Raw genomic sequence first — 27,547 nt, forward strand, 5'->3', positions numbered from 1 at the left:
GGAATAAGAGGTGACTACTAAGGTTCTTCCCAACATTGGGGCTTTTCGCGTGGTTTTTTGGCAAGAAGCCTGACAGAAGCAACAATTGGGGAGGCGGGGCTTCACTCAGGAAGTAAAGCACAAACTACCGCGAGAACCTCTTTAGTAGCGGGCACTCCAGGTGCTTATCTCTTTAAGAGAGTAGGCGGGGCGCCCACCCCGGGCTGCCTGAAGCCAGCACCGCCTCCACTCCGATCCCAGGGTCCCCTGCGCGTCGGGTGCGCTTCCGGTGCGTGCGGGCGCGCGGGCAGCGGCGCGCGTGCGTTCAGGCGTGGCCTCGCCCCCTCCGCCCTCGCCGCGCCGCTGCTGGGGTTGAACTTCCCGCCTGGTCCCTGCCGGGCACAGCGATGTTGCACGTTCTGCCTCGGCAGTGAGGGGACAGAAGCGTCCCAGGTCTCTCCCTCCTCGCTGACGGCGTCGCGCCCACGGCCGCCATGTCCGCCGGGTTCTCCTTTGGGTCCGGGACGCTGGGCTCCACCACCGTGGCCCCCGGAGGGACCGGCACAGGCGGCGGGTTCTCCTTCGGGACCGGCGCGTCTAGGTAACCGCGTTAACAAGTCTTCGATGATCCGGTGCTTCCCCGCGAGGCTCGGCTTGTCGAGGTCTGCTCCAGGCTGCTTGGCTTCCTGCGAGCCCCGCAGCAGGCGGGCGGGCGGGCGACGGTTGGGTTGGGGACCTCCGGTGCCAGGGCTCTGCAATCCCCAGACGGCGCGGAGGCCTGACTGCGGGAAGCGGCCTGGCATCGCGTCTACGCCTTCGCGACATTTCTGTCTCAGGGAATAGAAGGTGTCGAGTGAATGACAACTTGTTGCTGGCTTTTAGGAATGGCAAAACAGGAGGAGAATAATCAGAAATTTCCCCTTGATAGTTCAGATTTCATTACAGTAGTTACGATTTTTTTTTTTTTTTGGTTTTACGAGACAGGGTTTCTCTATTGTTTTGGAGGCTGTCGGTCCAGCCCGGCCTGGAACTCACAGAGATCCGCCTGCCTCTGCCTCCCGAATGCTGGGATTAAAGGCGTGCGCCACCACCGCCCGGCAGTAGTTGCGATTTTTAAACGTTACGGTGCAACTGTTTTTGTTGCACGAGATTCTCAAGTACCCGTTTATCAGTAGTAATTTTGTACCGTATGCATAATATCCTAAAGGATTTGTGTTATAACCACCCGCATTATTGTTTCCTTTCTCTACAAACTTAAGTAGTATATTCATAAGTTTATGTAATATAGTCAGGTAATGGCAAATGTATGGCTAGGGATTTCAGAAAGACATTTCGGTGAAGGAGTTAGTCGTTAGAACTCCGACTTTGTCAGGAGTTCATAAAATCAGGAACTGTGTATTCGAGGGACAAGGTATCTCCTGAAGCTTAATAATGTGGTTATAGACTAAAATGGCTAGAGATTTAATATCCCAAGAAAGCTCATTTTTCCCCCAGCTCATGTTAGATATAGCAAATCCAAGGTAATTGCTATCAGACTGCTTCAGTCATGTTTTTGCATATACTTTCTTGTACTACCTATGCTGTCTAGATACCAGCCACTGTACGCTATACTCTTTTTTTGTTTGTTGTTTGTTTTTCAAGACAGGGTTGTTCTGTAGCTTTGGAGCCTGTCCTGGAACTTGCTCTGTAGATCAGACTGACCTTGAACTCACAGAGATCCGCCTGTCTCTGCCTCCTGAGTGCTGGGACTTAAAGGCATGCCACACCACCACCCAGCTATGCTGTCATTCTTTTTTTTTTTTAACTTTCACTTTTTGTTTGTTTGTTTGATTGGTTACTTGGTTTTAGGTTTGTCATTTTAATGCATTTTAATGGTGTAATTCACTTGCTTTTTAAAAATATTTAATTTTTTTAATTTAATGTGTGTGTGCGCGCGTGCGCGCGCTCGCGTTGCCCTAAACAGTGCACCATGAGTGGGCATTGCCCTCAGAGGCCAGAAGAGGGTATCAGAGCCCTCCCACTCCCCGTCCTTGGGGTTAAGGCCTACTGTGAGCTACCACGTTTTAAATTTAAAGTAAGTGTGCGCGCGCGCGTGCATGCCTGCATGCATGTGTGTGTATAAGGTGTACCAAGGTATGCTACAAAGGCCAGAGGTTATTTAAGTCACCTGGTGTGGGTGCTGAGAACTGAAGCGATTTTCCTTGCCCTTAACTGATCCATCTCTCCAGCTCTACTTGGTTTTAGTTGTAGTCAATAATATGTTTTATAAAGGCTTTTTGTTTAGAGTCAGTGGGTGACCAACACAATAGAGTTTCCTGCTATGGAACTCATCCTAAGTTCTAGTTCTTCAAGAAGCTCCTTTGTCACCAAGACCCACCACTCCCTAGGTATCATCTGCTACTTAACTAAGCTTCCGTATTGAAAGTATACATTTCTACTGCTTGAATTGCAGCTTCCCCTCTTGGGCTCCCAAAGTGTGCAGAAAGCTGAATGGCTCTTCCAGCTGACTCTGGAATTGATGGTTCCTGGACTTGAGTAACTTGGAGTGATATTCTGACCAGGACTGTGGTTGTCTTAATTTAGCTAGCAAGCAATGTGTTTGTTAAATAGGAGCTATCTTAATCATCGATGTACTCCATCACTGTGTGGTTGTTGTTTTTTGTTTGTTTTTTGCATATGTGCTGGGGATTGCACCTGAGGCTTTGTGCGTGATAGACAAGCCTCCAACCCTGAGCCAAGTATTATATTGCATTGGACTGAAGGTGTACGTGTGCAAGCGCTCCATTGCCGAACTGTATCCCCAGCACTTTTCTATTTTTTATTTCATGGCAAACTTAGATGTCTATGTTGATGTTGAACACATTCTGTAGCTCAGGTAGGCCTTGATTTGACAATTCTGCTTCTCATAAGTAGCTAAGATTACAGAACTGTGCCACCAATTCAAGCTCCTTTTTAAACAAATTTGATTATAGCCTCAAGCTTGTAATTCTTCAGAGTAACTGGATTGCAGTCTTGTTAGCATGTCTGCATGATTTTGTCTTTACGAAAGCGGTCAGATTTCCCATTGTGTTTTATGTATTATAATCTCTATTAATTTCCTACATGATTTTTTTTTTTGTTTGTTTTTTTCGAGACAGGGTTTCTCTGTGGCTTTGGAGGCTGTCCTGGAACTCGCTTGGTAGTCCAGGCTGGTCTCGAACTCACAGAGATCCGCCTGCCTCTGCCTCCCGAGTGCTGGGATTAAAGGCGTGCACCACCAACGTCCGGCCCTACATGATTTTTGAGGTGTCAGATTGTTAACTTTTTGTTTATTTGCAAATGTGAGTCTCTAAGGCTTGCTATGAACAATTAAGAAGCTTTGAAGTTCACATTGCCCTGTTTTGACTAGCTGTTCTTTATTCAGGTTTCCAGAAGCTCTGTAAAGAGTTCCTCCTGTGAATACAGACTTGACAGGGAACATGATACTATAGCAATGATGGGGTAGCAGTAGAGAGACCTAGAGTAACTTTTTTTTTAAAGTGTGTGTTTTTTTATGTGAGTAGTTGTTGAACTGTTGTATTTACAAGTGTGAACTGTACTAAGATGGTTTAAAAGAAAAACAATCTGTGACCATTTCAAATATTATAGGGTTCAGATAAAAACTTGAGAGCAGCATGTTTGTGACCCTGCTGACGACTGTCTTGTGATCTAACCCTAATTGCTTGTAGACTGCCTTCCCAGCCTTGTGTGCCCCTGTTTCTGTAGTAGTGAGGTCAGAAGGATGTACATGCTTACTGCTGCATTGTATCTTAAGCCACGTTTGGTTTGTAAATTTTGAGCTGTAGGCTCATTAAGTTGCCTAGATTGGCCTTGAACTCAGTCCAGCCATGAAGTTGTGGTTCCTTTGCTTTAGCCTCCCAAGGAGCTAACACGTTCAGGTATGTTTCAGTATTGTTGTATTATTTAAGATTAACTTTACATTTAACTTGTTTTTAAAGGAGAAAAGGGAGGTATTTGAATTTGTTAGTATTCCTTTTACTATCTTTAGTCTTAGATGTTATGACAGTAAACAGTCCCTAACCAGTTTTTTTTTTGTATTTTTCCAGAGTAAATACTAACATTAATAGGCTTTTTATTTTTGTTTTGTTTTTTACAAACAAGCACACCTTCTGTGGGGCTCAGCTTTGGAACTCTCGGAAGCTCTGCCACCCCAGCATCTACATCTGCTTCTGCCAGTGGTTTTGGATCAGGACTCTTTGGAGCTAAGCCTACCACTGGGTTCACGCTAGGAGGAGCAAGTTCAGGTAAGGAGGGTGCTCTTGTTCTCAGGGGTCAATGTGGCAGTTCTTCCCCGGTTTCATCTCTGTCTTTATTTAAGGGGCCATCGCTGACTGGAGAGCTTTAAAAAGGAGGAAAGACTTGGACTGTGTGGGTGAAGGAGTAGCTCTGGACAGGCTCTTGAGAGTTGTAAACACAAATTACAGTGATTTTTGTAGATTAAATATTGCAGTTTTTTCCTTTAGTAAAGATTGCTTAAAGCTCTGTTACTTATTTGTTTAAAAATTTGATATTAAAACAGTTGTTTTAGCAGAAAGAAAGTATAGTTCTTGAAAATTTCTGGTCCGCATTTGAGTGATAGCTTTCGTTTCTAATACTTTTTAGCTTTAGTAATAGATGCTTCAAATATGTTTCCTTACTTTTATTGTCTACCTCCAGAACCTCTTGGTCTCGGTTGCTGCCTTTCGTTGGCTGTTCAGTGTGGGTAACACATTTCACAGGTGTGCCCATGAAATAATAACAGGGCTACAAACCAGTAAGCTTGCTCAGCTAGTTGTCAGTTCCAGGGCTCCATTTAGAATAACATCCTCCTACCCACACCCTCCACTGGGCTTAACTTTGTTATAAGTAATGCTTGTTTGCCTGTACCCATTTTTTTGTTTTTGTTTTTTTTGTTTTTTGTTGTTTTGCTTTTACGAGACAGGGTTTCTCTGTATTGTTTTGGAGGCTGTCGGTCCAGCCCGGCCTCGAACTCACAGAGATCCGCCTGCCTCTGCCTCCCAAGTGCTGGGATTAAAGGCGTGCGCCACCAACACCCGGCTACCTGTACCCATTTTTAAATCCTGTTTTATCAAAACCAGTACCCTAGAAAAAAATGCTTGTGTTTGTTGCTAAAATACATATTTGGTCCTATTAGAAGTGTGCTAGTCTCTGAAGATAGAGTCTAGAAGGAAGCCACCCTCATTGATCATTCAATTTATTTGTCTATTTGTCTCTGGGAATAATAGCTACAACCATAGAATTCTGGGTAAGAAATTTTGAGAAGAGATGAAACTCTGGTTTTCTAATGAATTGAGTAGCTTTTCTCCTCTCATCTAATATTTCAGAGTATGGGGAAGGAAAATAATGATAAAGAATTTTGTCTGGATTCCACATAATTGTTTTTCAAAAACCTTTCAGTATTTGGGTATATAAAAAACTGAATGTTTCTGTATCATGCTTTTGTAAGTTATAGGTGTATTTTAAATATAGATAGCTTTTGCTGTGGAAGTTTATGTCACATTGCATTTCCAGGTATTTGACTTTAGAGGAGAAAGCACCAAACAATGACAGTCTTAGAATTGGCCCTGCTGTATCTCTGAAAGGTTGTGAGATGTTAGCTGTCCTATCATACCTTGGAGCAAAGCTTTTAGTTATCTATAACATTACAGAATTAGGGGGCCAGGGGCATAGCTCACTGGAAGAACAGTTACTTGTCGTCCTGTGTGTGTGAGATTTAATCCTTGCTGCTGCCAAAGTTTTATACACACACACACACACACACACATACACACACACACACACACACGCGCGCGTATATGTTCACACACACTCTAATGAAAATTTTGGATTCTCTTCCAAAATAGTTTCTTAGTGGTAAGCTTAAGGGAATACAAACAACTAGAGTGTCAGCCTATCTTCAGTCTGAACAATGTAAGTAGTGGATGGCCATAAAACAGAAGGGGAAGGGACGGTAAAGCCCAGTATGGTGGTACGTGTCTGTAGTCCTCAACACTCAGGAAGATCAAAGGTTGAAGACCAGTGTGGGCTACTCGGCCCCTCCTGGGCCAGCCCGGGATAGCTAGCAAGACTGTCTCGAGATGTGTGGGTGTTAAGTGCTAAAAGTCTTTTGTGTGGGGTTAAAGTCATCATTGGCAGACTACTAAGATGCTGCTTACCTGTTAACTAACAGTCTGACAAGTTGACTGTGAGGGTAAACATAGACTTTTCTTGCTCTCTTCTTACAACCCTCCCATACATAGTTTTAAAGCACTGTGCTTGGTGAACTCTCAGTTGCCCTCAAGGCAATCCAGAAGCATGGTTTTTGACTTTTGCAATCACTCCAGGAGAAACCCAAATAAGGGTTGCATTTCTTCTTTTAATATTATTTGAGCAGTTAGTGCTTCTGAACTGTGTAGCCTGCTTATATGTCATGCCTTGGACATTCAGCATTAACTTGAATTTGCAGTGGTGAACATGGTACTAAGAAGATGATTATGTTAAGTGCAGGGGCAAGGTATTCATGAGCTCTGACATGGAGGGACAGGCAAGTGTGTGAACATATTCTGTGTCTGATACTGTGCTAGTAGACACAGGAATGACAGCGTGGAAGACAGGATAGTAGGCTTATCTGGAGATGGGAAATATTTCACATGAAGCAGTTGAAAATATAAAGTTGTAATCATAAAAGGATCTAAGGGAATATAAAATATTGTTCCTAGAGCTTAGGATTCAGAGGTGGAAATGGGAGGAAGAATTGATATTGGAAGAGCTGGTTGAGGCTATATAAGAATGTGCAGTACTTTGCCAGGCCATTAGACTGTTAGACATACTTGAGAGCGTATAGGATCCTTAAGGTGGACAGAATTACTGAAGTAATGTCCTCAGCTCTTGCTGTTTTAAAATGAGTGGTCACCTATCGGGCTCACAGGATTGGACCACTAACATTCCCTCTTGGGGAGGGAAGACTCACTTGTACAGGGCTTCTCACAAAGGCAAGCCTCAGGTTCTCAGGTTCTACCCTTTCCTGAAAGTATACAAGCAGTTTGTAATTGCTGTGGAGAGAGAAACTTTTTTCAGTGGTGTAGTTGCCCAAGCTCTCACTCAGGCTTCTTTGGGTCTCCCCAACTAAACTCATTGTTGACCAATGATTCCTTTTTACTTTTTTCAGCTGGGATGAATATACACTAGTTCATGTCTCATAAAGAAAAGTTAATGCCAACACCAAGATGCTGTTAAAGTAACTGAGCTAATACTAAGAGTAGATGAGAGTTTGAAGAGACTGACAGATTAGGAGGTTGTTAGAGGTGGCCTAAACTAAAGTTTTTGAGGGTGCCAGTAATTCAGCAATATTTTTTGAGGTAATATTGATAATAAGATTTGGAACTACAGTGTAAAGGGAGGAAAAAGTATCAAGGTTTCTGCCTTGAGTAAGGCGAGGGACTTAGTAAGGTTTTGTTTTGTGGTGAAATGCATGATCAAAGGAACAGCAAGGTCTACCAACCAATGGGGATTCAGGTAGACATAGATTTAGACTTGTAGCTGGGTATGGCGGCTCATGCTTGCTTTTTCCATACTAGGGAGACTAAAGCAGGAGCATTGTGAATTCAAGGCCAACCTAGGCTACTTAGTGAGATACTGCCTCGGTAAAACAAAGAAGCTGGTGGCAGTTAGGGTTAGATTCATATACCAGTAGTTGGAATGATAAAAATGAGAGATCAGTGGAGGAAGCAGCAACAGAACTGGCCTGAACGGAAGAAGAGATCTATAGGCAGGAAAGGAGGAGTAGGAAGAGAGCTTGGTGCTGACAGAAACCGGGTCTCTATATCAAACTACTTGTATTGTTTGGGACAGGAGGGACTATTCCGTTGGGAGCACAGAGAGTGAAGGGGAATAAGTGCTATTACAGGTGAGTATGGGGATGGAGTTGAGATTGTCATTGTGTTTGTATTTCTTTTTCTTTGGGTTTTGTTTTTGTTTGTTTTGATATAGAGTCTCACTGTGTCTCTCGGGCTGTCCTGGAACTCACTATGTAGACCAGGCTGGTCTAGAACTCACAAAGATTCTGCCTATCTATGCCTCCGGAATGCTGGGATCAAAGACGTGTGCCCACACCCATCTTGCATTTCTTTTTCTTAACTCAAAGGATCATCTTTATATTCGCCATGATATTAGTCCCAACTCAAGTATTTTCTTTCACACCTACAAATCCTCTTATCCTATTTATGATAAAGGATTACAGACATGAGCGTACTAATTAAAACCAGCACAACATCTGTATGATTAAGATAAAATGAGATTTTTTTTTTTAAACAGGAACACCAGCTACTACGTCTGCATCTACAACAGGCTTCAGTTTAGGATTCAGTAAACCTGCAGCATCTGCCACACCATTTGCCCTGCCTGGCACGTCTACCTCAGCTAGTGGTCTCACTCTTTCGTCTGCTCTGACATCCACTCCAGCAGGTGAGACAGAATGGGAAGAAAATTGAATTTGATGGTTATATTACAGTTTTATCCAGTTAGAGAACATCAGTAGCCATTTATATTAAATAGAATATCAGGCTGGGGAGATGGTTCAGTGGGTAAAGCGTTTGCTATACACAAACAAGGGTTTGTTGTACAAACATAAAAAATTTTAAAACTCAACTATACTTTGGGAAATTTTTTATTTGAATTAATTAGCAGTTTTGTCTTACTGAACTATTGGCTTGGTAGTCCACACCTGTGATTTGGGAGGAGGCCTCAGGAAGACCTTGAGTTCAAGGCAAGGCTTGGCTATGTAACAAGACTTTATTTGGGGAAAAAGATAGTATTGGCCATTAAAGCAGTTTTGCCCATCTTGAAATATGGCCTCTACTCAGAATAAAGAGCATCAGAGGGGTGAAATATTCAGATGTTTTTTATCTTCTTTGTTTTCAAGAGACTGTTTATGGCAGGAAGTATAAAGACAATTGTAAATTCACCTGGCTCAAGATTTGTTTGCTTTTAAAGGCAAAATTATTGACTGGGATACAATCTATATTGTTGTCTAGAACCAGTTATCAGGTACCATTGTAATAGTGCCCAAAGCTATTTTGTTGAGTGAAGGGGCAAAGAGGAAGAATCCCAGTTACTGCCTTGAAATTGCCATTCCTCTTTACTCTGAGTGTTTTCAAAGTTTTCCTGAGCAAGTGGTTTCCCCAAAGATTCAGATGTGCCAATGGGATTCTATTTTTGAGAATGTGCTATTTTCCTGTGGTGTTAAGTGCTATATAAAGGCTTATTCATCTCTTTCTTTGACTCTCAGCATCCACAGGATTTACTTTAAATAATTTGGGAACAACACCAGCCACAACTACAACAGCATCAACCGGGCTTTCTTTAGGGGGAGCCTTAGCTGGCTTGGGAGGTTCACTTTTCCAGAGTGCAAACACAGCAGCATCGGGTAATTGATATTTTTTTTCCAGAATAGTAAATACTTGCATTTAAATTTACTTTATTTTAGCTCGTTAAAAAGATGTTTCTAAACAATATTTTTCTTTCAGCATGAAAACCAAAATAATTATTTTCCTATGTAAGTGGACATTTTAGCCATACTTTAGAATATGTTGTCCTTTTTCCTCAATGAGCCTATTTAAGGAAAGATTCAGAAAACTTCCATAGGAATTTGTCTTTTTAATAAATGTCAGTTAAGTCATTTTGGGCAGAGGATGTAGCTTGGTGGAATTTGCTTAGTTGGAGTTACAAGGAAGCTTTATGTCCTAACTTTATGTATTATAGCTAGGTAAGCCTGGCTTCGCAGTATGGTTTCCATTCTGGAAGATAGGAGAGGGTGTTTTGAGAGTTATTTGAAGACACTGTGTAATTATGTCACATAAGAGTGTAATTGCAGGAGTTTCTGGTTAACATTCTCCAACTAGGAGAAGTTTATATGTATTTAAATTGTGAAAACCATAGTATTCTGAGACTCATTTATAATAGCTTTTTTCCTTTGGCTGATGCTTTCTACCAAAGAAACTAGTTATTTTTTGTCTTTTGTTGAGGTATTAAATGAATGGAAAAGATCCAGGTGATTGTAAAGGAAGGCAAGGGTTAGGTCATGGTGACCTGTAGAAATCTATAGTGTTCACAGAATATCTTCCAGTAACTAGATACAAGTGACTACATCATGCTTACTTGTAGGATAAGCATGTAAACATGTCTCACAGATTCTTATAATATCAAAATAAAAATACAGTAGAAAGGAGAGTCAGGTCATTTTATAACTTCCTAGTGCTCTGGATTTGCTTTTCTTACTGTTGTAACCAAACACTTTATATTTTCTATAAAGGGCATACAGCAGAGGTTAAGGCATGACATGTGGGCAGTCCTGTGCTGCCTGTGGTGGCAAGAGCTTGCATCTTCCTGGCTTGTTCACATCTCCACAGGATCAGGAAGCAGAGCATTCTCAGCCAAATCTGTACCACTTCTTGACTCTTGACACAGTACTCAATGCTTACGTTATACCTGTGCTAACTTAAAAGTGCCATCGGGTGGATATCACTTCCGTGAAGTGCTTGGGGCCAGAGTTGTTTTATTTATTGGCACACTCAGATTGTAGGTTGGGGTTACTTAGCATAATATTGTTTAACTATTCTTTTAGTCATTGCCACATCACATTTTCTCTGCTTTTAAAACAGGTAGCATCTTGTAGGAAAATAGGTTTGTCAACACAAAATCTGGTTGCCTTCTAAGTATACTTACTATGATTACTGTAGTCCATTTGAGCTTTTTTTTTTTTTTGCCAGTAGGTGAGATTTAAATAAGAAAATAAAGACTATTTACTTTTTAAGTACACTTCTTTTTTGTTTTGTGTTAATATCCTTTTGGGGATGTGTATTTAGTATTTAACATTTAAGGTATACCACACATCTTAGAATTCACATTACATTATTTTAAAATTGTGTAGTTCCAAATATCAAACAACAAGATGTATTCACCTGAAAGTATATCATGTGAAACAAATTTTGTAGAAAAAAGTTAAAAAATAAATAAAAAAGTCAATGTTTACCTATATCAAATTAAATATAGTTGGGCCCTTTAATAGTGAAAGAGTCCAACTTCCAAACTAAATATATTATCAAATCTAATGAGATTATCAATATTTACCCAAATCATTTGTTACAGATTTTGTTTCATGTTATTTTCCTAAAACAGGTGGTAAGAAAATCTGTGGTCTTTAAGTATTGAGTGCATTGCCAGTAAGAGGAAATTCTCTTAAAGTCAGGAAAATTGATAAAATTTGGTTCATTTACAGGTCTCGGACAAAATGCTTTAAGCTTGTCTTTGGGAACAACAGCACCTACTTCAGCTGCAGGCAACGAAGGCCTCGGTGGTATAGATTTTAGTACCTCCTCAGATAAAAAGAGTAAGTGATGTTACCTCAGTTTCATGTCGTAATGGCATTGCAGAGAAGCTTGCAGGTTACTTAAAATTCCTGCATGAGAGATCACTAGCTATGTATTCATTAGTTCCTTTAAATTTGTTTACATTGTCTATCATCAATATTCACAAATTTGAGCACAATGTATTGACTTTGGTAAATAGCTTAAATTTATATGTGTATATGTCTTACATAACTTCATTAATGTTTATATTAATGCTTATTTTTAAATCAGGATCATGATCTGGATGTTTGTAATCTACTCTTACTTAACATTGGAAATTCTTATGTCAGTAGTTAGTTGATATTTTTTTATTTCTAAAGAGAGGAATAAGAGAAATGCACAACTTTATTTCTCTTCTTTCCTGTTCCCCCACTGTCCTACTAGTCTGAGCTAGAGTAGAGCAAAGATTATGTGAGAATAAGTACCCAGGGTCACATGTACCACCTTCTGTTTCCCTTAATTAGCGATTGTCTGTCAGGATTCTTTTGTTAAATCACAGCATGTTTTTCCATGTTCTCTGGTGTGTGTGTGTGTGTGTGTATTGGAGAATGCACATGCTCACAGAATTCAGAAAAAGGATCACTCCCCTGGAGCTGAAATTGAACAGCAGTTGTGAACCACTGCCATAGGCGCTAGTAACCTAACTGGGTCCTGGGTAAGAGCAGTCTGTGGTGGATTTTCTTGATTGGTGATTGATATGGAGGTTGAGCTGATTGTCCAGGGTTATGTAAAATAGTGCCCCCCCTCCATTTTGGTAAGGGTGTTTTATCACAATAGAAGCCTAAGTAAGACACCACTGATTCAAATCTCCAGCACCAGAATGTCTCTTTTTATCAAGTAGCTATAGCAGTTAGCTCTGACCCTATATCTATGAGATTTAGTCATTTGGAGAGAGAGTAGTAGGTAATTAAGAAGAGGCAACATGGATTAAGGCTTTGCCCTTCTGAAGAGGCCAATATAGGTGTGTGTGTGTGTGTGTGTGTGTGTGTGTGTGTGTGTGTGTGTGTGTGTGAGAGAGAGAGAGAGAGAGAGAGAGAGAGAGAGAGAGAGAGAGAGAGAGAGAGAGAGAGAGAGAGAGATGAAATGAGAATGAGGACTGAGGTCTAAAGGAATAGGGAAGCCGGAACAAAAGATAATCAAATGTGTGCCATGAAAGCAGGAGTGGGAAACGTTTGAGGGGAAGAAAGGGACCATGGAGATGAGATGGGGGGTGAACAATAAAGCAGGGTTAGTGATGTGTGTATGGAATAATAAAGGGGAAGTGGAGGGTAATATGGAAGAGTTTGTAAGTATATATTACTGATAGATCAGTCCATGATAGTGTAGCTCATTTTACATGTTGTGTATAGAGAATTATAGCTCAAAAGTAAAGTATCAAAGAAAATTGCATGGCCTAATTACTATTATATTGCTGTGTTAAAAGACCATGACCAAGGCAGCGTACAGAAGAGTTTATTTGGCTTACAGTTCCAGAGGGTGACAGTGCATGATAACAGCAGAGATGGTAGGTAGCAGGCCTCTGGGGCAGTGCTTGAGAGCAAACAGGAAGAGGAGAGAGCAAACTGGGAATGGCAGGTGGCTTTTGAAAACTGAGCCAGCCCCTGGTGACACACTTCTCCAGCAAGACTATACATCCTAATCCTACCCAAAAAGCACCATAAGCTGGGGTCTAAGTACTCAAATTCCCTAGATTATCAGGACGTTTCATTCAGGCCACCATAGTACATCAGATCTAAGAAAATGAGCGCCGGGCAGTGGTGGCGCACGCCTTTAATCCCAGCACTCGGGAGGCAGAGGCAGGCGGATCTCTGTGAGTTCGAGGCTGGGCTGGACCGACAGCCTCAAACAATACAGAGAAATCCTGTCTCGTAAAAAAAACAAACAAACAAAAAAAAACAAAAACAAAAAATAAATAAATAAAGAAAACGAGCTATTTGTGTTAAAAAAATTAAACCCTTGTTTTTATTATCTTATCTTTATTACCTTCTCATCAAATCCTAGACATCATTATGAACTGTGAAAGATGATGAATCCACGCTTTTATGGAAAAATAAATATGAGTAGTTATACCGAAGAAGACCTGACCCCATCTCTGTTTAAAGATGTGTGGCCAATGACATTAAAAATAGAGTGCTTGATTTTTATATGTGTCCCCACACTTTAGCATCTCTGAAATCAGTTTGTGCGTTATAGATCTAATTTTAGAAATAGATGAATGAAATGTAATATGTCTGAAACAAAAATATGCTTCATGTTGGATAACTTAACAGTATGAATAGTACCTCAGGGAAAATGTACCGATCACAGGAGTGAGCAGTTCACAAATGTAGAAAACATATTTGCATAGTGCACATTTGAAGAAAATGTCTTACCTCACTACTGCTGTAAGAAAAGTTTGAATGATAGTAGATTGGCATTTTACCTATGATGTCCTTTGTTGAGTGCGAGATATATTCTATGGCAGATGAAAATGTACATGGAGACAGTCAGTTGTCTTAAATGATTGACAGAATGTTTTATGGATTGTTAGGTTGGAGAAGTTAGGGTATCAATACTGGTGATGGTGGTATCTAGAGTTAGACAGTGACCTAAACTGTTCATACAAGAGACTTTTTAAAAAAGTTTTTTCTTCTTGAGGGAAGTAGATGCAGCTGAGCTCTGTAATGTTGCTTGGTGTCAGATCTCCATCATCATGCTCTGTTCTTCCTGCAGTTCAGGACAGGGAAATCACATTGCATGATGTTGAAATACTTGTGTTTATATTTTGTTTAATTTATGTTCATTTAGAACTTGGGATGTGTTAATGTGTTGTTAAATGACCTATTTTACATGAAACTTTTTTAATTTTCTAGGTGATAAAACAGGAACAAGGCCAGAGTAAGTTTAAAACTTAACTTTAAATATTGTAATTACATTTTCTTTACTAAATTGTTGGCAGATTGTATAGATAGAAGTAAATTATAACCAGGTGTACATTTAGAAGGAAAATTAGTTTTTCCAGAACATAAATATATGTTCTGGAAAACCTCTGAAATATCAAGTCTTTGATTACTAGCCATTGAGAAATTTTAAAGCCATTTCTTTTGGGAAAAGTGTTGACATTTCTCAAATAATACCAATACTTAAGTTTTAGCTTTCTTGGTGCTGAGTATTGAGCCCAGGACTTTATGCTTGCTAAGTGTGAGTTCTACTACGGAGTTATTCCTGCAGTCCTTACACTATCAGTTTTACATAACAAATTTAAATTATTCCAGTACCATTTTACTCCCTGGTGTGTTCATCCAAGGTAATAGGTTCCATATGCATCATATGCTTGCTTGGAATATGGTCACTTTTTTACTCGCAAGTCACTGTGATCATTTTTCTTGCCAATTGCTCGCTTAGTGGACAAAGGTCCACTCCTCACAAACATGTATTGCTTTGGCCTCATACGGTTGAGTGTTCATGAGATCAGAAGTATTTCAGATTTTTGGTATTTATATAGATTGACAAGTTAAACATCTCTAACTCCAAATTCAAAGCTTTAATGAAGAATCTGAGAGGATTGGGGTTTCTAACTAGCACTGTAAAATTATTACAGCATGCCAAATTTTAATTATTTTCTGTGTTATTTGTAATTATGTTAGTAGACATTTTTCCATCTTGGTGAATGTTATAAAGTACTAAGCTATGTTGAGTATCTCATGAAAAATGCTGTAGGCTTTCTTTATTATCATACTGTTTTGAATGTCAGCCATAGAATATGAATCAGAAGAAACATAGTCCAGCATCTATTCAGCCTAGTATTTTTTATCTTTTTTTCAGATATTTATTTAAATAATTTTAAGAATATTTGGTAAGAAATGTTGGTGTCAAATAAATTGCTAAAATTATTTTTGTCAGGAAAACTATTTTCTTTGTAGGATTTTGAAATCAAACAAAATAAGTAGGAAACATTGTTCTATTCTCTTTTTTTAATCATAGGCAACATTTGTCAGTTCTTAGACTCTGCATAGTGTTACTGCATTTGTGGGGGCATTAATGTAGGTGTGGCTTTTCTCTTAGGGACAGTAAAGCTCTGAAGGATGAGAGCCTGCCTCCTGTCATCTGTCAGGATGTTGAAAATCTCCAGTAAGTACCAAGTGCAAACCAGTAAATGAAACTTGAACAAGTCTTGGGCATATTTTAGGGGAAACAGCTTTTCTGCTAAATATTTTGTGGACTGGGCTTTCCCACATTAATCAAAAAAAAAAAAAAAAAAAAAAAGCCCGACAGACTTGTCCATGGGACAATCTGATGGAGGCAGTTCCTTAATTGAGGTTCCCTGTTTTTAGGTCTTTACTTTGTGTCAAGTTGATAAAAATGAGCAGGCACACAAAAAAATAATGTAAAAGAAATTTAAGCCGAAAAGTAAGAATTAAAATTCTTTAAGTATCATTCTACTAAAAAGTATGAATTGTAGTTTTTAAACATTAGATTATGACAGCTTATTAAACGTATTTTATATTATCTTGGTGTCTTTAAAAAATTTTTTTTACTTAAAACTTTTTTCTGAAGCTTTATTTTATGTGTATGAGTGTTTTGCCTGTATGTATGTCTGTGCACTGTGTGTGTGTGTGTGTGTGTGTGTGTGTGTGTGTGTGTGTGTGCCTGGTTCCTGTGCAGATTAGAAGAGGACCTTGGACTGGAGTTACCACTGGTTGTGAGTGTTGGGAACTGAACTTGGGTCTTCTGCTAGAGTAGTATATTGCTCTTACCTGCTGAGCCATCTACATGTACATCATTTCCTTCCCTCCCTTCCCCACCTCTAGTCCCCACTCCTAATCCTGTCACATGTCTTCTTCTTTTATTCCTTTAGGAAATTTGTCAAAGAACAAAAACAAGTCCAAGAAGAAATTAGTCGAATGTCTTCCAAAGCGATGCTCAAAGTCCAGGAAGACATCAAGGCTCTGAAGCAGCTTCTGTCGTTGGCTGCCAGTGGGCTGCAGAGGAACACTCTCAATATTGACAAACTCAAGTTAGAAACAGCTCAGGTATGCCACTCATCACTATGTGGGGTTAAGGGTTTTTTTTTTCTTTCCTGAAATAGAAATAAAAAATAGAATTTATTTAATTGAAAAGTTTAATATGTACATACTAATAAGAAAACCAGAGCATTCATAAAATTTTAAATTGCTGTTACTTTTATTTAATGTTATATATGTGCTCTCTCTATATATGTATAACAATAGCCTACGTAGTTTATACTTCTTTTTAGCCTAGATTAGTGTTCATGACAGTAATTTGGGATAGGTACTGTTACCCTTATGCAGTTAGATCCACAGAGAACTTAAAGAGGCTGAGGAGCAATCCCTGCTCGTTCCACCCTTAGTTAGCCATGAGCTCTCATAGATATTTTTACTGAACTTATCTTATAAAGGAGGAAAATATCTGGACAGAAAATGTTTTCTACCTTGTTTGTTGTTAGATTAAAAACTACGGCATGCTTTGTTAATACTGAGTTTTACTGGTTTTTTTGCTGGTCTTAGTTAAACCTGCCTAATGAGAATGAGACTAATGTCATCTGTCCATGGTACCTACTGAATGTTTCCACCTGTGGTATCATACACATAATACAGTTAGGTGGTTCTTCTCTACACTACGGAAGAAGAGTGATAACATATGAATTACTTGTGTTTTATGTATTGTAATTAGAAAGTCATGTTTCCTATCGTCTTGAATGAGTTATTGGTAAGTTTCGTGTGATCCCTTTTTACTGTAGGAGTATCAAGTGCTTGGCTCTTCAGAAGTGAAGTGATAGAATTTTCAGTAGAACTTTCAAATGTGGTTATGTAATAAGTTGTAAGTCATTTATTCAAGAATGCTTTGTAATCTTTTAAATAGTATTACTAAAACAGTTGTTTTAAACTATGATGCTTACAGGGTGGTGGTGGCACATGCATTTAATCCCAGCATTCAGTAGGCAGAGGCAGAGATAGGCAGATCTCTGTGAGTTCTAGGCCAGCCTGATCTACAGAGTGAGTTCTAGGATAGCCAGGGCTAACAGAGAAATCCTGACTCGAAATAAACCAATAAATAAATAAACTATAATGTTTAAAAAGCATTGGAAAATTTTGTTGTCTGTTTTCTTACTCTCATTTCCTAGTAGTTTCATTAAATGTGAATGCAGTATTCCTTTGTGTGTGTGTGTGGTTTTTTTTTTAGTCACTTTTCCTTTATCATTAGGTATGTTTTAGGAAAAACAAAATGTTAATTATGCTTTTGATAATTGTATATTTAAGCTTTGATCAGACATGAAATCATATGAAGCTGAATTTTGTATGTGAAATACATGAATTTATATGTTTATAAAAACTTACAATTAGCCAATAATGGAGGTGCCAAACTAGGAAAACCTGTATTAGCCAAGGTTTTCTAAAGGAAATATAAAGAACTTATACATTCATATATATATATATATATATGTATACACACACACATATATATTAAGTATATATATTCTGTAAATAGATATATGTAGAGAGAGAGAAAGAGGGTTTATTAGAATGGCTTAGAACCTGTGATCTAGCTTGTCCAATGATGGCCATCTACCTACCAGAGATCCAAGAACCTAGTAGTTGTTAAGTCCATGAGGCTAGATGTCTCATCTGGTCTTTAGTATATGTTGGAGTCCCAAAGTAGGCTCTAATGCACATGAAGGAATGCACTTAACCAGTGAGAGTAAGGGTAAGCTGGCAGAGAGAGCAAGCTTCCTTCTTCCATGTCCTTTCCATAGGCTGCCAGCTGGTGTGGCCCAGATTAACAGTGGGCCTTCCCACCTCTGCCGTCTGGATTAAAAATGGGTTTTATACTTTAGATGATTTCACTAAGAGAAAAATCCCTTACAGATGTGAGGATTTTAGTTAATTTCTGGTATCGTCATTGAACCCAACACTATGCTTGGATTCACTGTAATTCTAAAAATGGATGATTCTATCCATAAATGTATGGTATTTGTATGTAGCAAAATTGGTAAGTCTTTCTGAGATTAGAAAAAAAAAGATAGTGGGGCTAATTGAAATAATAAAAGGCTTAGTATGTAGAGTCTTAAGGTGATAAGGACAGGCAGCAGATCTTTAAGGAGACAATACTGAGATTTCTTCACAAAGTCTTACAGTCTATGTCAAGAGCTAACACTGACCCAAAGTCTGAACTATCAGTTTAAGTAGTGCACTGAGTCCTTTGTGAAATCATTACCAATCTTGACTGCAAGAATTTCCCTCAAAGAAAGCTGTCCCAGGAAATAAAGGGACTCTGGTGAAGGGTGACAGACTAGAATCTAGTGGATACAAAGCTTCGTAAACACTTTACCATTTAGTCTTGTTTTTGGCAGACTAACTCAAGAGTTTAAGTAGATTGCATTCTTTGTTTGGAGTGGATGCAAGATGGTATATTAGATGCTGTGTTGTTGGGTTTAGTTGTCATAGCTTTCAATGAATTCTGTTTTAAAAATTTGTATTTTTCAGGCACAAAGACTCAAAATTGACAATTCTACCATGAATTTAATGTGTGATATTTTTTAGTCTCAAAGATTTTTAAATGTTACAAGGACTTGTGTGCAGGAAAGAAAAGGGGCGATGGCCAGGAGTATGACATGGGTGTGTGTGAGGTCTTGCCGCCAGCAGAAGGCCTGTCAAGAATCATGCTCTCAGCACCCAAGAGGCAGAAGCAGGTGGATCTCTGTGAGTTCCAGACCAGCCTAGTCTACAAAACTACTCAGAGAAACCTTGTCTTGAAGAGAGAAAAAAAAAAAAAAAAAAAAGAATCATGCTCTCATAAGTAGATAGTGAGAGTTGCTGGGGTGATGCAGGAGGTGTAGTGACTAAAGAGGCTGAGACATGGGAATTATGAATTGAAGCTGCTTTGGGATATATAACAGGGGATTGTCTTAAAAACAAAGAAAAGGTAAAATGGTACAGATAGCTAGTTAGATTTAACAGGTTGGTGGTTTAATAAGGGAAAATAGTTATGATTGGAAGTACTTCTTTTAAAAAATAAGTTAAACAAAATAGAGGTAGCCAGGCAGTGGTGGCACATACCTTTAATCCCAGCATTTGGGAGTAGAGACAGTGGATCTCTGAGTTCTGGACCAACCTGGTCTATAGAAGGAGTTCCAGGACAGCCAGGGTTGTTATACAGAGAAATGTAAAAACCACAAAAAAAGGAAAAAGCAGTAGAATGACAAGAATGTGGGGTATAAGGTGTTAACAGAATATTAGTCCTAAGGACTCATTGGATAGAAGGTAAAATGACATTGAGGGAGAGTAGAAGACCAATATTCTGAGCTCTAAGGCTTCCCATGCTGTGTATTAGGCAAGTAAAGTCTGTGACCCCACTTGTTCATGTAAGAAGAGAAGTAGGTTTATTGAGTGACGTGGATGGCATGAGTAAATCCGTGAGTAGTGTTAGTGTATATAGTAGTCAGCTACCCAAATGCTAATGCCTGCTAATGATGGCCTCTGCTTGGTTCTGTCTGCTTGCCTTTCCTAAAATAGTGCTTTCCATATTTGCATCATGGAGGTTCTAAAACAATATTGTGTTTAAACTCATCTTATAAATTTGCAGAATTCACAGTTTTTTAAAAAAATCACTAGTTCATTAAAATTTTATAAAATTTATTGAAAGCTCAATTTGTCTTTAGAAAGAGGTTTCAGCAACGTGTAAAGCAGTTTGTTCCGTTTTTAAAGCACGTACATCCAATTGCTTGGCATCTCAGTGAAGAAATGGTTTGTACGCTACTCTAACTCTTACCTTGCTTTTTTGTTTTGTTTTGTTTCCTGTGTGTGTTTTTAAAATCTCTGATGTATTAGGAGTTAAAAAATGCTGAAATAGCTTTAAGAACCCAGAAAACACCACCTGGACTTCAACATGAAAATACAGCTCCTGCTGAGTAAGTTACTGGATTTTTTTTTTTAAACAAGTTTTGCATTTTGAGACAGCAGAGCAATAATCATACTCAGAATTTTTCATTTGTTACATGCGAAGGCTTAACTTGGATGTTTATGTTGATTCCTCCTAATTATCTTAAGAGGCTAGTTTATTCCCGACTCACTGAAAGGCTAAGATCTGAATTTCTTACGATAGCAGCATGAGGTAGTCAAAATGCTCCCTGTCTGTTGGCAGTGAGCTCAATTCTGGTCCTGTGCTACCTCATCAGTCTGTGATTTCTTCAAAGTCTTCGTGACCTTGGAAGTCACAGAAACAGGTGACAGATGTGTACTTATGTTTGTGTGTGTGTGTGTGTGTGTGTGTGTGTGTGTGAGAGAGAGAGAGAGAGAGAGAGAGAGAGAGAGAGAGAGAGAGAGAGAGAGAGAGACAGAGAGACATTGATTTGAGAGATTCTTGCTCCTGTAGTTTTCCTCTTTTTCCTTTTGCTTCAGGAAGTTATTTTTAGAATTTCAGAAAATATTAACAGTAGAAATTTCCTGTGTACTCTTTATCAAATACCCTACTTACTCTATTTATCATGTATATTTTGTTTTTATATTCTGTATGTCTATTTACATCTCTCTACCAAAACCTTACATTATTTACAAAATTAATGGCTTATGCTTAACTGTAAATTCCTGAAAAATAAGGATAATTGCTTATATAACATCCAGTTAACCAAATTCAGGAAATAACTGTAATCCTACTCAGATTGACTTGGCATGCTTCCATGATTTCATCTTGCCTTTTTCATACCAACAGCATAATTCATGTTGCCAAAAACTTTCAAAGCCCCTCCCCTTTCTTTTCTCCTCTCTTCCCCTCCCATAAAATTTAGTGATACCTACAATTTGATTTAACTTTTTAAACTTGTAAAAATGTAGTACAAAGAATTTTTATAAATTCCTTAATTCACTGTCCCTAATATTAACATATTGTAGATCTATAGTATAATTATCAATAATAGGAAGCTAACATTGATTAAATGTGTTGTTTCTGTTATTTATTTATTTGTTTGTTTGTTTGCTTGTATTTTTTGAGACAGGGTTTCTCTGTGTAGCCCTGACTGTCCTAGAACTCGATCTGTAGACCAGGCTAGCCTCAAACTCAGAGATACTCCTGCCTCTGCCTCCTAAGTGCTGGGACTAAAGGCATGTGCCACCACTGCCTGGCTATGAAATATTTTAAACTAAAACATTTTATTAGAATTTTACTGATTTGGGCTGGAGAGATGGCCCAGAGGTTAAGAGTACTGGCTGTTTTTCCAGAGGTCCTGAGTTCAATTCCAGCAATCATATGGTAGCTCCCAACTATCTATAATGAGGTCTTGTGCCCTCTTCTACCATGAAGGCATACATACAGGCAGAACACTGTATATATAATAAATAATATAGTAAATAAATAAATAAAGAATTTTACTAGTTCCCTTCCTCCCCGTTAATGTGATTTTCAACCTTCTAGGATCCTGTTGTGGGGTAATATTGTATTTATTTGTAATTTTCCTTAATCTCTACATGTCTGTAATAGTTTAGTTGTAACTTGCTTTGGATGACCTTGCTATTTCTCTGAAGAACAGGCTGGCCTCGAACTCACAGAGATCTACCTGCCTCTACCTCCAGAGTGCTGGAACTAAAGGCAGTGTGCATCACCACTGCCCAGCTGACCTTGCTATTTCTAAAGAGTAGGAAGTCAGTTTGTATAATTTGCCCTCCATGATTGGAATAATAATACATCAATAATATTCAGTGCTTGGGAATTTGCTTTAGTGATATCTGTGACTTACATCCTCATCCTAAATTGAAAGCCCAACTTAATAGATGACAATTACTTATTTGGCTTTCTTTTTAAGTATAAAGAAAATAACGTTTTAAATATTTGATGTAACTTTTTATAGCTACTTCAGAGTCTTGGTTCAACAATTTGAGGTACAGCTTCAGCAGTACAGGCAGCAGATTGAAGAACTAGAAAACCATCTTGCCACTCAAGCAAACAATTCACATATAACTCCTCAAGGTAACATCTTTACTATTGCAATTTTGTGATAGCACTATTATGCTATTGATAGTCGGTTAAACTTGTATAGTAGATACGCAAATAACTACTAGTGCTTGTCTTAAGCTACTTTAAGCAAATTTCCAAGAAAGTCCCTGGTAAGTCTTGCTTCCCTGGAAATGTAGAATGCTTTATTGTAAGTCATTACTGTGGTGACAAGGGACTGTGTAGAAGTCCCCTTCCTTTCCAGGTCACTTATGGAAATGGCCTTTTCTCAGTCTTTTTTGCCTGCTGTCTTCTGTAGTTGTAAATTGATAGTCATTTCCTTTTACATATTAACTACCAAAACTAGGACAGAATAGTAGAATAATATTGATGGTTACATATTTGTTTCTTAATTTTCTCTTATAGATTTATCAATGGCTATGCAGAAAATTTATCAAACATTTGTAGCTTTAGCTGCACAGCTTCAATCTATTCATGAAAATGTAAAGGTAAGTGTTCATTGCAGGTTCACCTGTCTACGTAGACATGTCTGGTAACATGTTGCCATGATTGTTCAGAAACAGCTTAAATAATGTGTAAGTGAAAAGGCCAAGACTACTTTAACTCATGATTATACCCAGCCATATTCATTGATTAAAAACTAAAAAGAGAAAAACAAACAACAAAGCTTTGCAATAGGACCTTGGGAATAACTTTGATGTCACTGTTCATTCTCCGTCATCACTATTCTTGGTAGTTTACAGAAGGTGATTGTATATTTGTTCAATGCTTGTGTAACTGACATTCAGATTGTTTCTCTCTTTCCTAGTATAAATATCACTGTAGAAAACAAACATCCCTAGTGGTAAATCCTTTTTAATGCTGACTCAGTCTAGTATGTTTTATTAATATTTATCATAAAGCTAAAAAAACTTGGTTACAACAAGTCCTTCTAAGTACAGGAAACCTTTTTACTAAATATGTTTATGTAAGTAATTATATCAAATAATGTAAATGAAATAATTTGTTACTGAGTATTTGATCTTTATGTAATAATGCTAGTTTTAAATTTTTATGTGCAAACCAGACCGATGGCTCTCTATTAAATGAAATGTAAAATACACTTTTTCTTTTTGCTGCTAATTAAACAAATGTTAAGTTCTTAGTTATCTATACTCAAAAAAACCTTGAAAATTCAGAGAATCTAATTAGATTATGTAGACATTTCATTGAGTGTGTTCATTTCTGCTTGATTTGTGGTAATGGAGTTTTTAAGACATTACCTGTTTTAAACTGGGCCATTTAAAAATTTTTAGCATAAACAGATTGGAAACTAAAGCATTTTAAAGAAAAATTCTCAAGGAAGATTATAAGATTTTCTTGAAAATCTTATTACTATGATAAATGTTGCTTTAAGATTTTAAACTGGTAAAGATGATTCTGTGTTGATATATATCTTGTGCTAATTTTAAAATTAGTTTATTATGAATGTTTCCAAAAAACAAAATAGGATATTATATAATGGGTGAGGTTCCTCTACTTCACATTCTTAAGAGCTTTTGTTGCTTTATTTTATAATTTATTGAAAAGTTCCTTTTTTATGTGCATTGGTGTTTTGCTCGCTGATTTTCATTTTATTTATTTGTGAGTTTTTTTTTTTCGGAGACAGGATTTCTGTGTAGCCCTAGCTGTTCTAGAACTAGCTCTTGTAGACCAGACTTGCCTTGAACTCACAGAGATCCTCCTGCCTCTGCCTCCAGAGTGATGGGATTAAAGGCGTGCGCCACCACCGTCTGACTTGATCTTTTGCTTGCATATATGTCTTTGTAAAGGTATCAGATCCTCTGGAACTAAAGTTACAGACAGTTGTGAACTGCCATGTGGTTGTTGGGAATTGAACCCTGGTCCTCTGGAAGAGTAGCCAGTGCTCTTAACCACTGAGCCATCTCTCTAGCCCCAAGCTATTTTATTTTTATGTGTATGAGTATTTGTCTTCCTGTATATCTGTGTACTGTGTGTGTGTGTGTGTGCCTAGTGCTTGTGGAGGCTAGAAGAGGGCATTGATTCCCCCTGGAACTGGGTTTATAAATGGTTGTGAGCTAATAAGTTGCACAGGTCAGCCTTGAGCTTACTCTACATCTCAGGCAAGCCTTTAATTTGTTATATCCTGTCTTATCCTCTGCAGTATCTGGGATTATAGACCTATGATGCCAGGCCTTGTCACAAAGTTGTCTGTAATGGATTTCTCCCCTCTGGTTTGAAAATAGCCTTTTTGGTAATGAGGCCAGAAATCTGGCTGAGACTGCCATAGATAGATAGTTGAATAATCTGTTGTCTCTAATCTGTTTTCTGTTTGAGACAGAAAAATAAATAGGCCTGGAGCTCCTGTTTCAGCTCCTCTAGTTGTTTTTGCTTTATTTAGATATATTTCCAAGAACCAAAGACTTTACTTTGATCAGATTTGTTGTGTGCCTTAGTTAGGGTTTCTATTGCTGTGATAAACACCATGACCAATAGCAGCTTGGGGAGGAAAGGGTGTTTATCCTGTTGTAAATCTCAGGTCACACTCATTACTGAGGAAGTCGGGGCAAGAACTGAAGCAGAAGCCTGAGAGGAGGACTGGCTTGCTTATTGCTTGCTCAGTCTGCTTTCTTTATGCTACTCAAGACCACCTGACCAAGGTTGGCATCACTCCCCGTAGTGGTCTAGGTCCTCTCACATTGATAACTAGTTAAGAGTACTTGGTAGACTTGACAGGCCCCTTCTACGGAGGCATGCTCTCAGATGAGAGTCCTTTGTCTTTCCAAATGTCTCTAGCATATGTCAAGTTAGCAACTACCCAGGAAAGTATGTTACCATTTATCTTCATCTGAAGTAGTGTGCAAGCTAAAAAGAAGCTCTAGATTTGTATCTTTGAATCTTATGAGACAGTGTCTTTGTTCCTTTGGCTTCATTAACCAATTGAAAGAGACTTAAACTACCTTATCCAGCATATCTCAGAGACGTTAACAAAGTGGGAAGTTTTAGAATTTATTATGACTGGTATTAGGTATGTGGTTGCTGCTACTACCCCCCACCCCAATGTTACTGTGGAGTCTTAGGCCATTACTTTTCATTATTGAAAGTTGTACTATGTGTGGGGGTATGTATGGAACACAGGGAAAGGAAGAATGGATTTGAGAACAGTAATGAGATTTGTTTCCCTCACCTGCTACTAATGCCACATTTCTTAATATTCAGCCTTCCTGTGCTAAAAGTGTGAAATCTTCCTTTATCATATGGTGCCCCCTCATTTAAAAATGCTTATTTAGTTGGTATATATTTAGTACTTTCATTTAAAGGTTAGAAGAAAACTAGATGCTTTAAGGAAAAGTTAGGTGGTAAACTAATGTCTATTTAAATATTATTCTGCTTGCCAGTAATCTTAGCTGATGAAAGCAGAATATTGTAGGTGGGGTAGTCTAAAGATTTGTCACTACAGTTACAGACATTCACAGTAGTGGTAGAGCTGTCAAGCCCGGCCCTTGTCATGTCAGTGTCAGTTATTAGGAGTCTCATCTGCAGTTCACCTGGAACTGGAATGTATAACATGGCCATTGTCTTTGATTTTCGCCAGTGTATTTCATATGATTACTTTTTCTCAACATGGAACTTAATTTCTTTTTCCCTCCCTCCCATTTTTATTTTGTTTTTTTAGGTGCTTAAAGAACAGTATCTCAGCTACAGGAAAATGTTTCTGGGTGACGCTGTAGATGTCTTTGAAGCCAGGAGAGCAGAAGCCAAGAAGTGGCAGAACGCACCCAGAGTTACTACTGGACCTACTCCTTTCAGCACCATGCCAAATGCAGCAGCCATTGCCATGGCTGCAACACTTACACAGCAGCAACAGCCTGCTACAGGTCTGAATGCATTCAAGTTATAGCTTCTTACTGTTCAAATGCAGACAACATTATGTGCATTTTTATAAGTCTTCCTTTTGTGTGAGCACTGACAAAATTTCTATCAATAGTTGTTCCAATACAAATCTAAAAATTGTGATAGACACAATTATAAACATACCTGAAACAAAAGGCAGGGTAGTCTAGCAATAATTATACATCAGATGTTAAATATTGTGAATTTAGTTACTGTTATTTGCTGTATTGCTATAGATGCCCTTTAGAACATAGTGTTTCACTACTGAATTACATTTAAGAAAAACATTAGATTCTCAAGTTGTGATTGTATCCTTTATTGTTTTAAACTCAGAGGTAATCTCACCCATCTGTTGCATTTTTTAGGTATGATAATAATAGATGGTGCATTCTTACTCTCATATATGGTTGCAGAGTACTTGCATTCTGGATGCAATATGTTTCTGTTGACTGTTGGTGTGTTGAAGGTCAGTAGGTTCATTTGGATGTACTTTGACTGGAAACAAAATGACAGGTCCTCTAAGAATTTAAATCAGATTTGAAGAAGATGCATGCTAGGGTTTTCTTAACTCCTGCATAGATTGAACAGTAGCAAGATCAGGAAGGTTTGAGATGGATTGTACATTATGTAGGACCTTAGTCCTTGTAGTGTTTCTGTGGTGTGGTTCTTCAGTGATTCATTTTGGAATTTTGGAAGTTGATTAGTTGTCTTACTCCTGGTAGTTTATTGTTTTTTGTTTTCTTTAAAATCAGGTTTCAAGTTTGACGTAGAAAGTGCAGTCTTACCTTTTTTTCCTTGGTCATTTACAAATTTTTGAGCGAGGCTTATTTATTATGTAGTATATGTCTTCCTGACAAATTCCATATAATTCAGTAGTAAACTGAAATATTAAAAAGTAAAAACCAAACAAAATACATGTTTGGGTTGCGTTTAGGCCACCTGTACTAGAGAAGCATGCTCTAGTCACTGTCTTCATATTTGAGTGACAGCCTTGACCTGCCATCATTAATGAGTTGTTGATGGACTTAGACGAAGTCCTCCACCATCCATGGCTGGATCTGTGTGAATGGTGATTCTATAAGCTCTCTAGTTGGCTGGAGTATAGACTTATATAGACAGATTATGGGGAGAGTCTTTGCTCTGCAGTAATGGAGTGTCAATCCCAATAGTATGATTTTTCAGTTTTCATTACTTAACAGCTAATCAGTCACAATTCGTCCTAGGATAAGTCAGAGAAATGTGTTTTGGATAAGTGTTAATAAAATATACTTTATTTTCAAGAGAATAAATAAAGCTTGAGAAAAGTG

The 27,547-nt window shown here is 38.3% G+C and overlaps 1 protein-coding gene across 4 annotated transcripts in view; it reads left to right on the forward strand.

The window, feature by feature from the left end:
* The first annotated feature begins 286 nt into the window (after positions 1–286).
* Nup58 (nucleoporin 58) overlaps positions 287–27,547 on the forward strand; it is a 56,909-nt gene continuing 29,648 nt past the window's right edge. For 2 of the 4 annotated variants that reach the window (XR_005875086.1, XM_040740557.1), the window contains exons 1-12: positions 287–580; positions 4,120–4,262; positions 8,311–8,460; positions 9,284–9,421; positions 11,273–11,383; positions 14,255–14,279; positions 15,447–15,512; positions 16,240–16,414; positions 20,231–20,310; positions 22,243–22,361; positions 22,752–22,834; positions 26,023–26,224. Coding sequence is in view for 3 of the 4 variants with exons in the window: in XM_040740557.1 (XP_040596491.1) it covers positions 474–580; positions 4,120–4,262; positions 8,311–8,460; positions 9,284–9,421; positions 11,273–11,383; positions 14,255–14,279; positions 15,447–15,512; positions 16,240–16,414; positions 20,231–20,310; positions 22,243–22,361; positions 22,752–22,834; positions 26,023–26,224 (1,399 nt within the window). In the remaining variant the exon portion in view is untranslated. The remainder of the gene's footprint in view (positions 581–4,119; positions 4,263–8,310; positions 8,461–9,283; positions 9,422–11,272; positions 11,384–14,254; positions 14,280–15,446; positions 15,513–16,239; positions 16,415–20,230; positions 20,311–22,242; positions 22,362–22,751; positions 22,835–26,022; positions 26,225–27,547) is intronic. The other 2 variants (XM_040740556.1, XM_040740558.1) reach the window with 2 other exon arrangements.

Source organism: Mesocricetus auratus, unplaced genomic scaffold (assembly GCF_017639785.1).
Source record: "Mesocricetus auratus isolate SY011 unplaced genomic scaffold, BCM_Maur_2.0 Super-Scaffold_100707, whole genome shotgun sequence".
Classification (NCBI taxonomy): domain Eukaryota; kingdom Metazoa; phylum Chordata; class Mammalia; order Rodentia; family Cricetidae; genus Mesocricetus; species Mesocricetus auratus.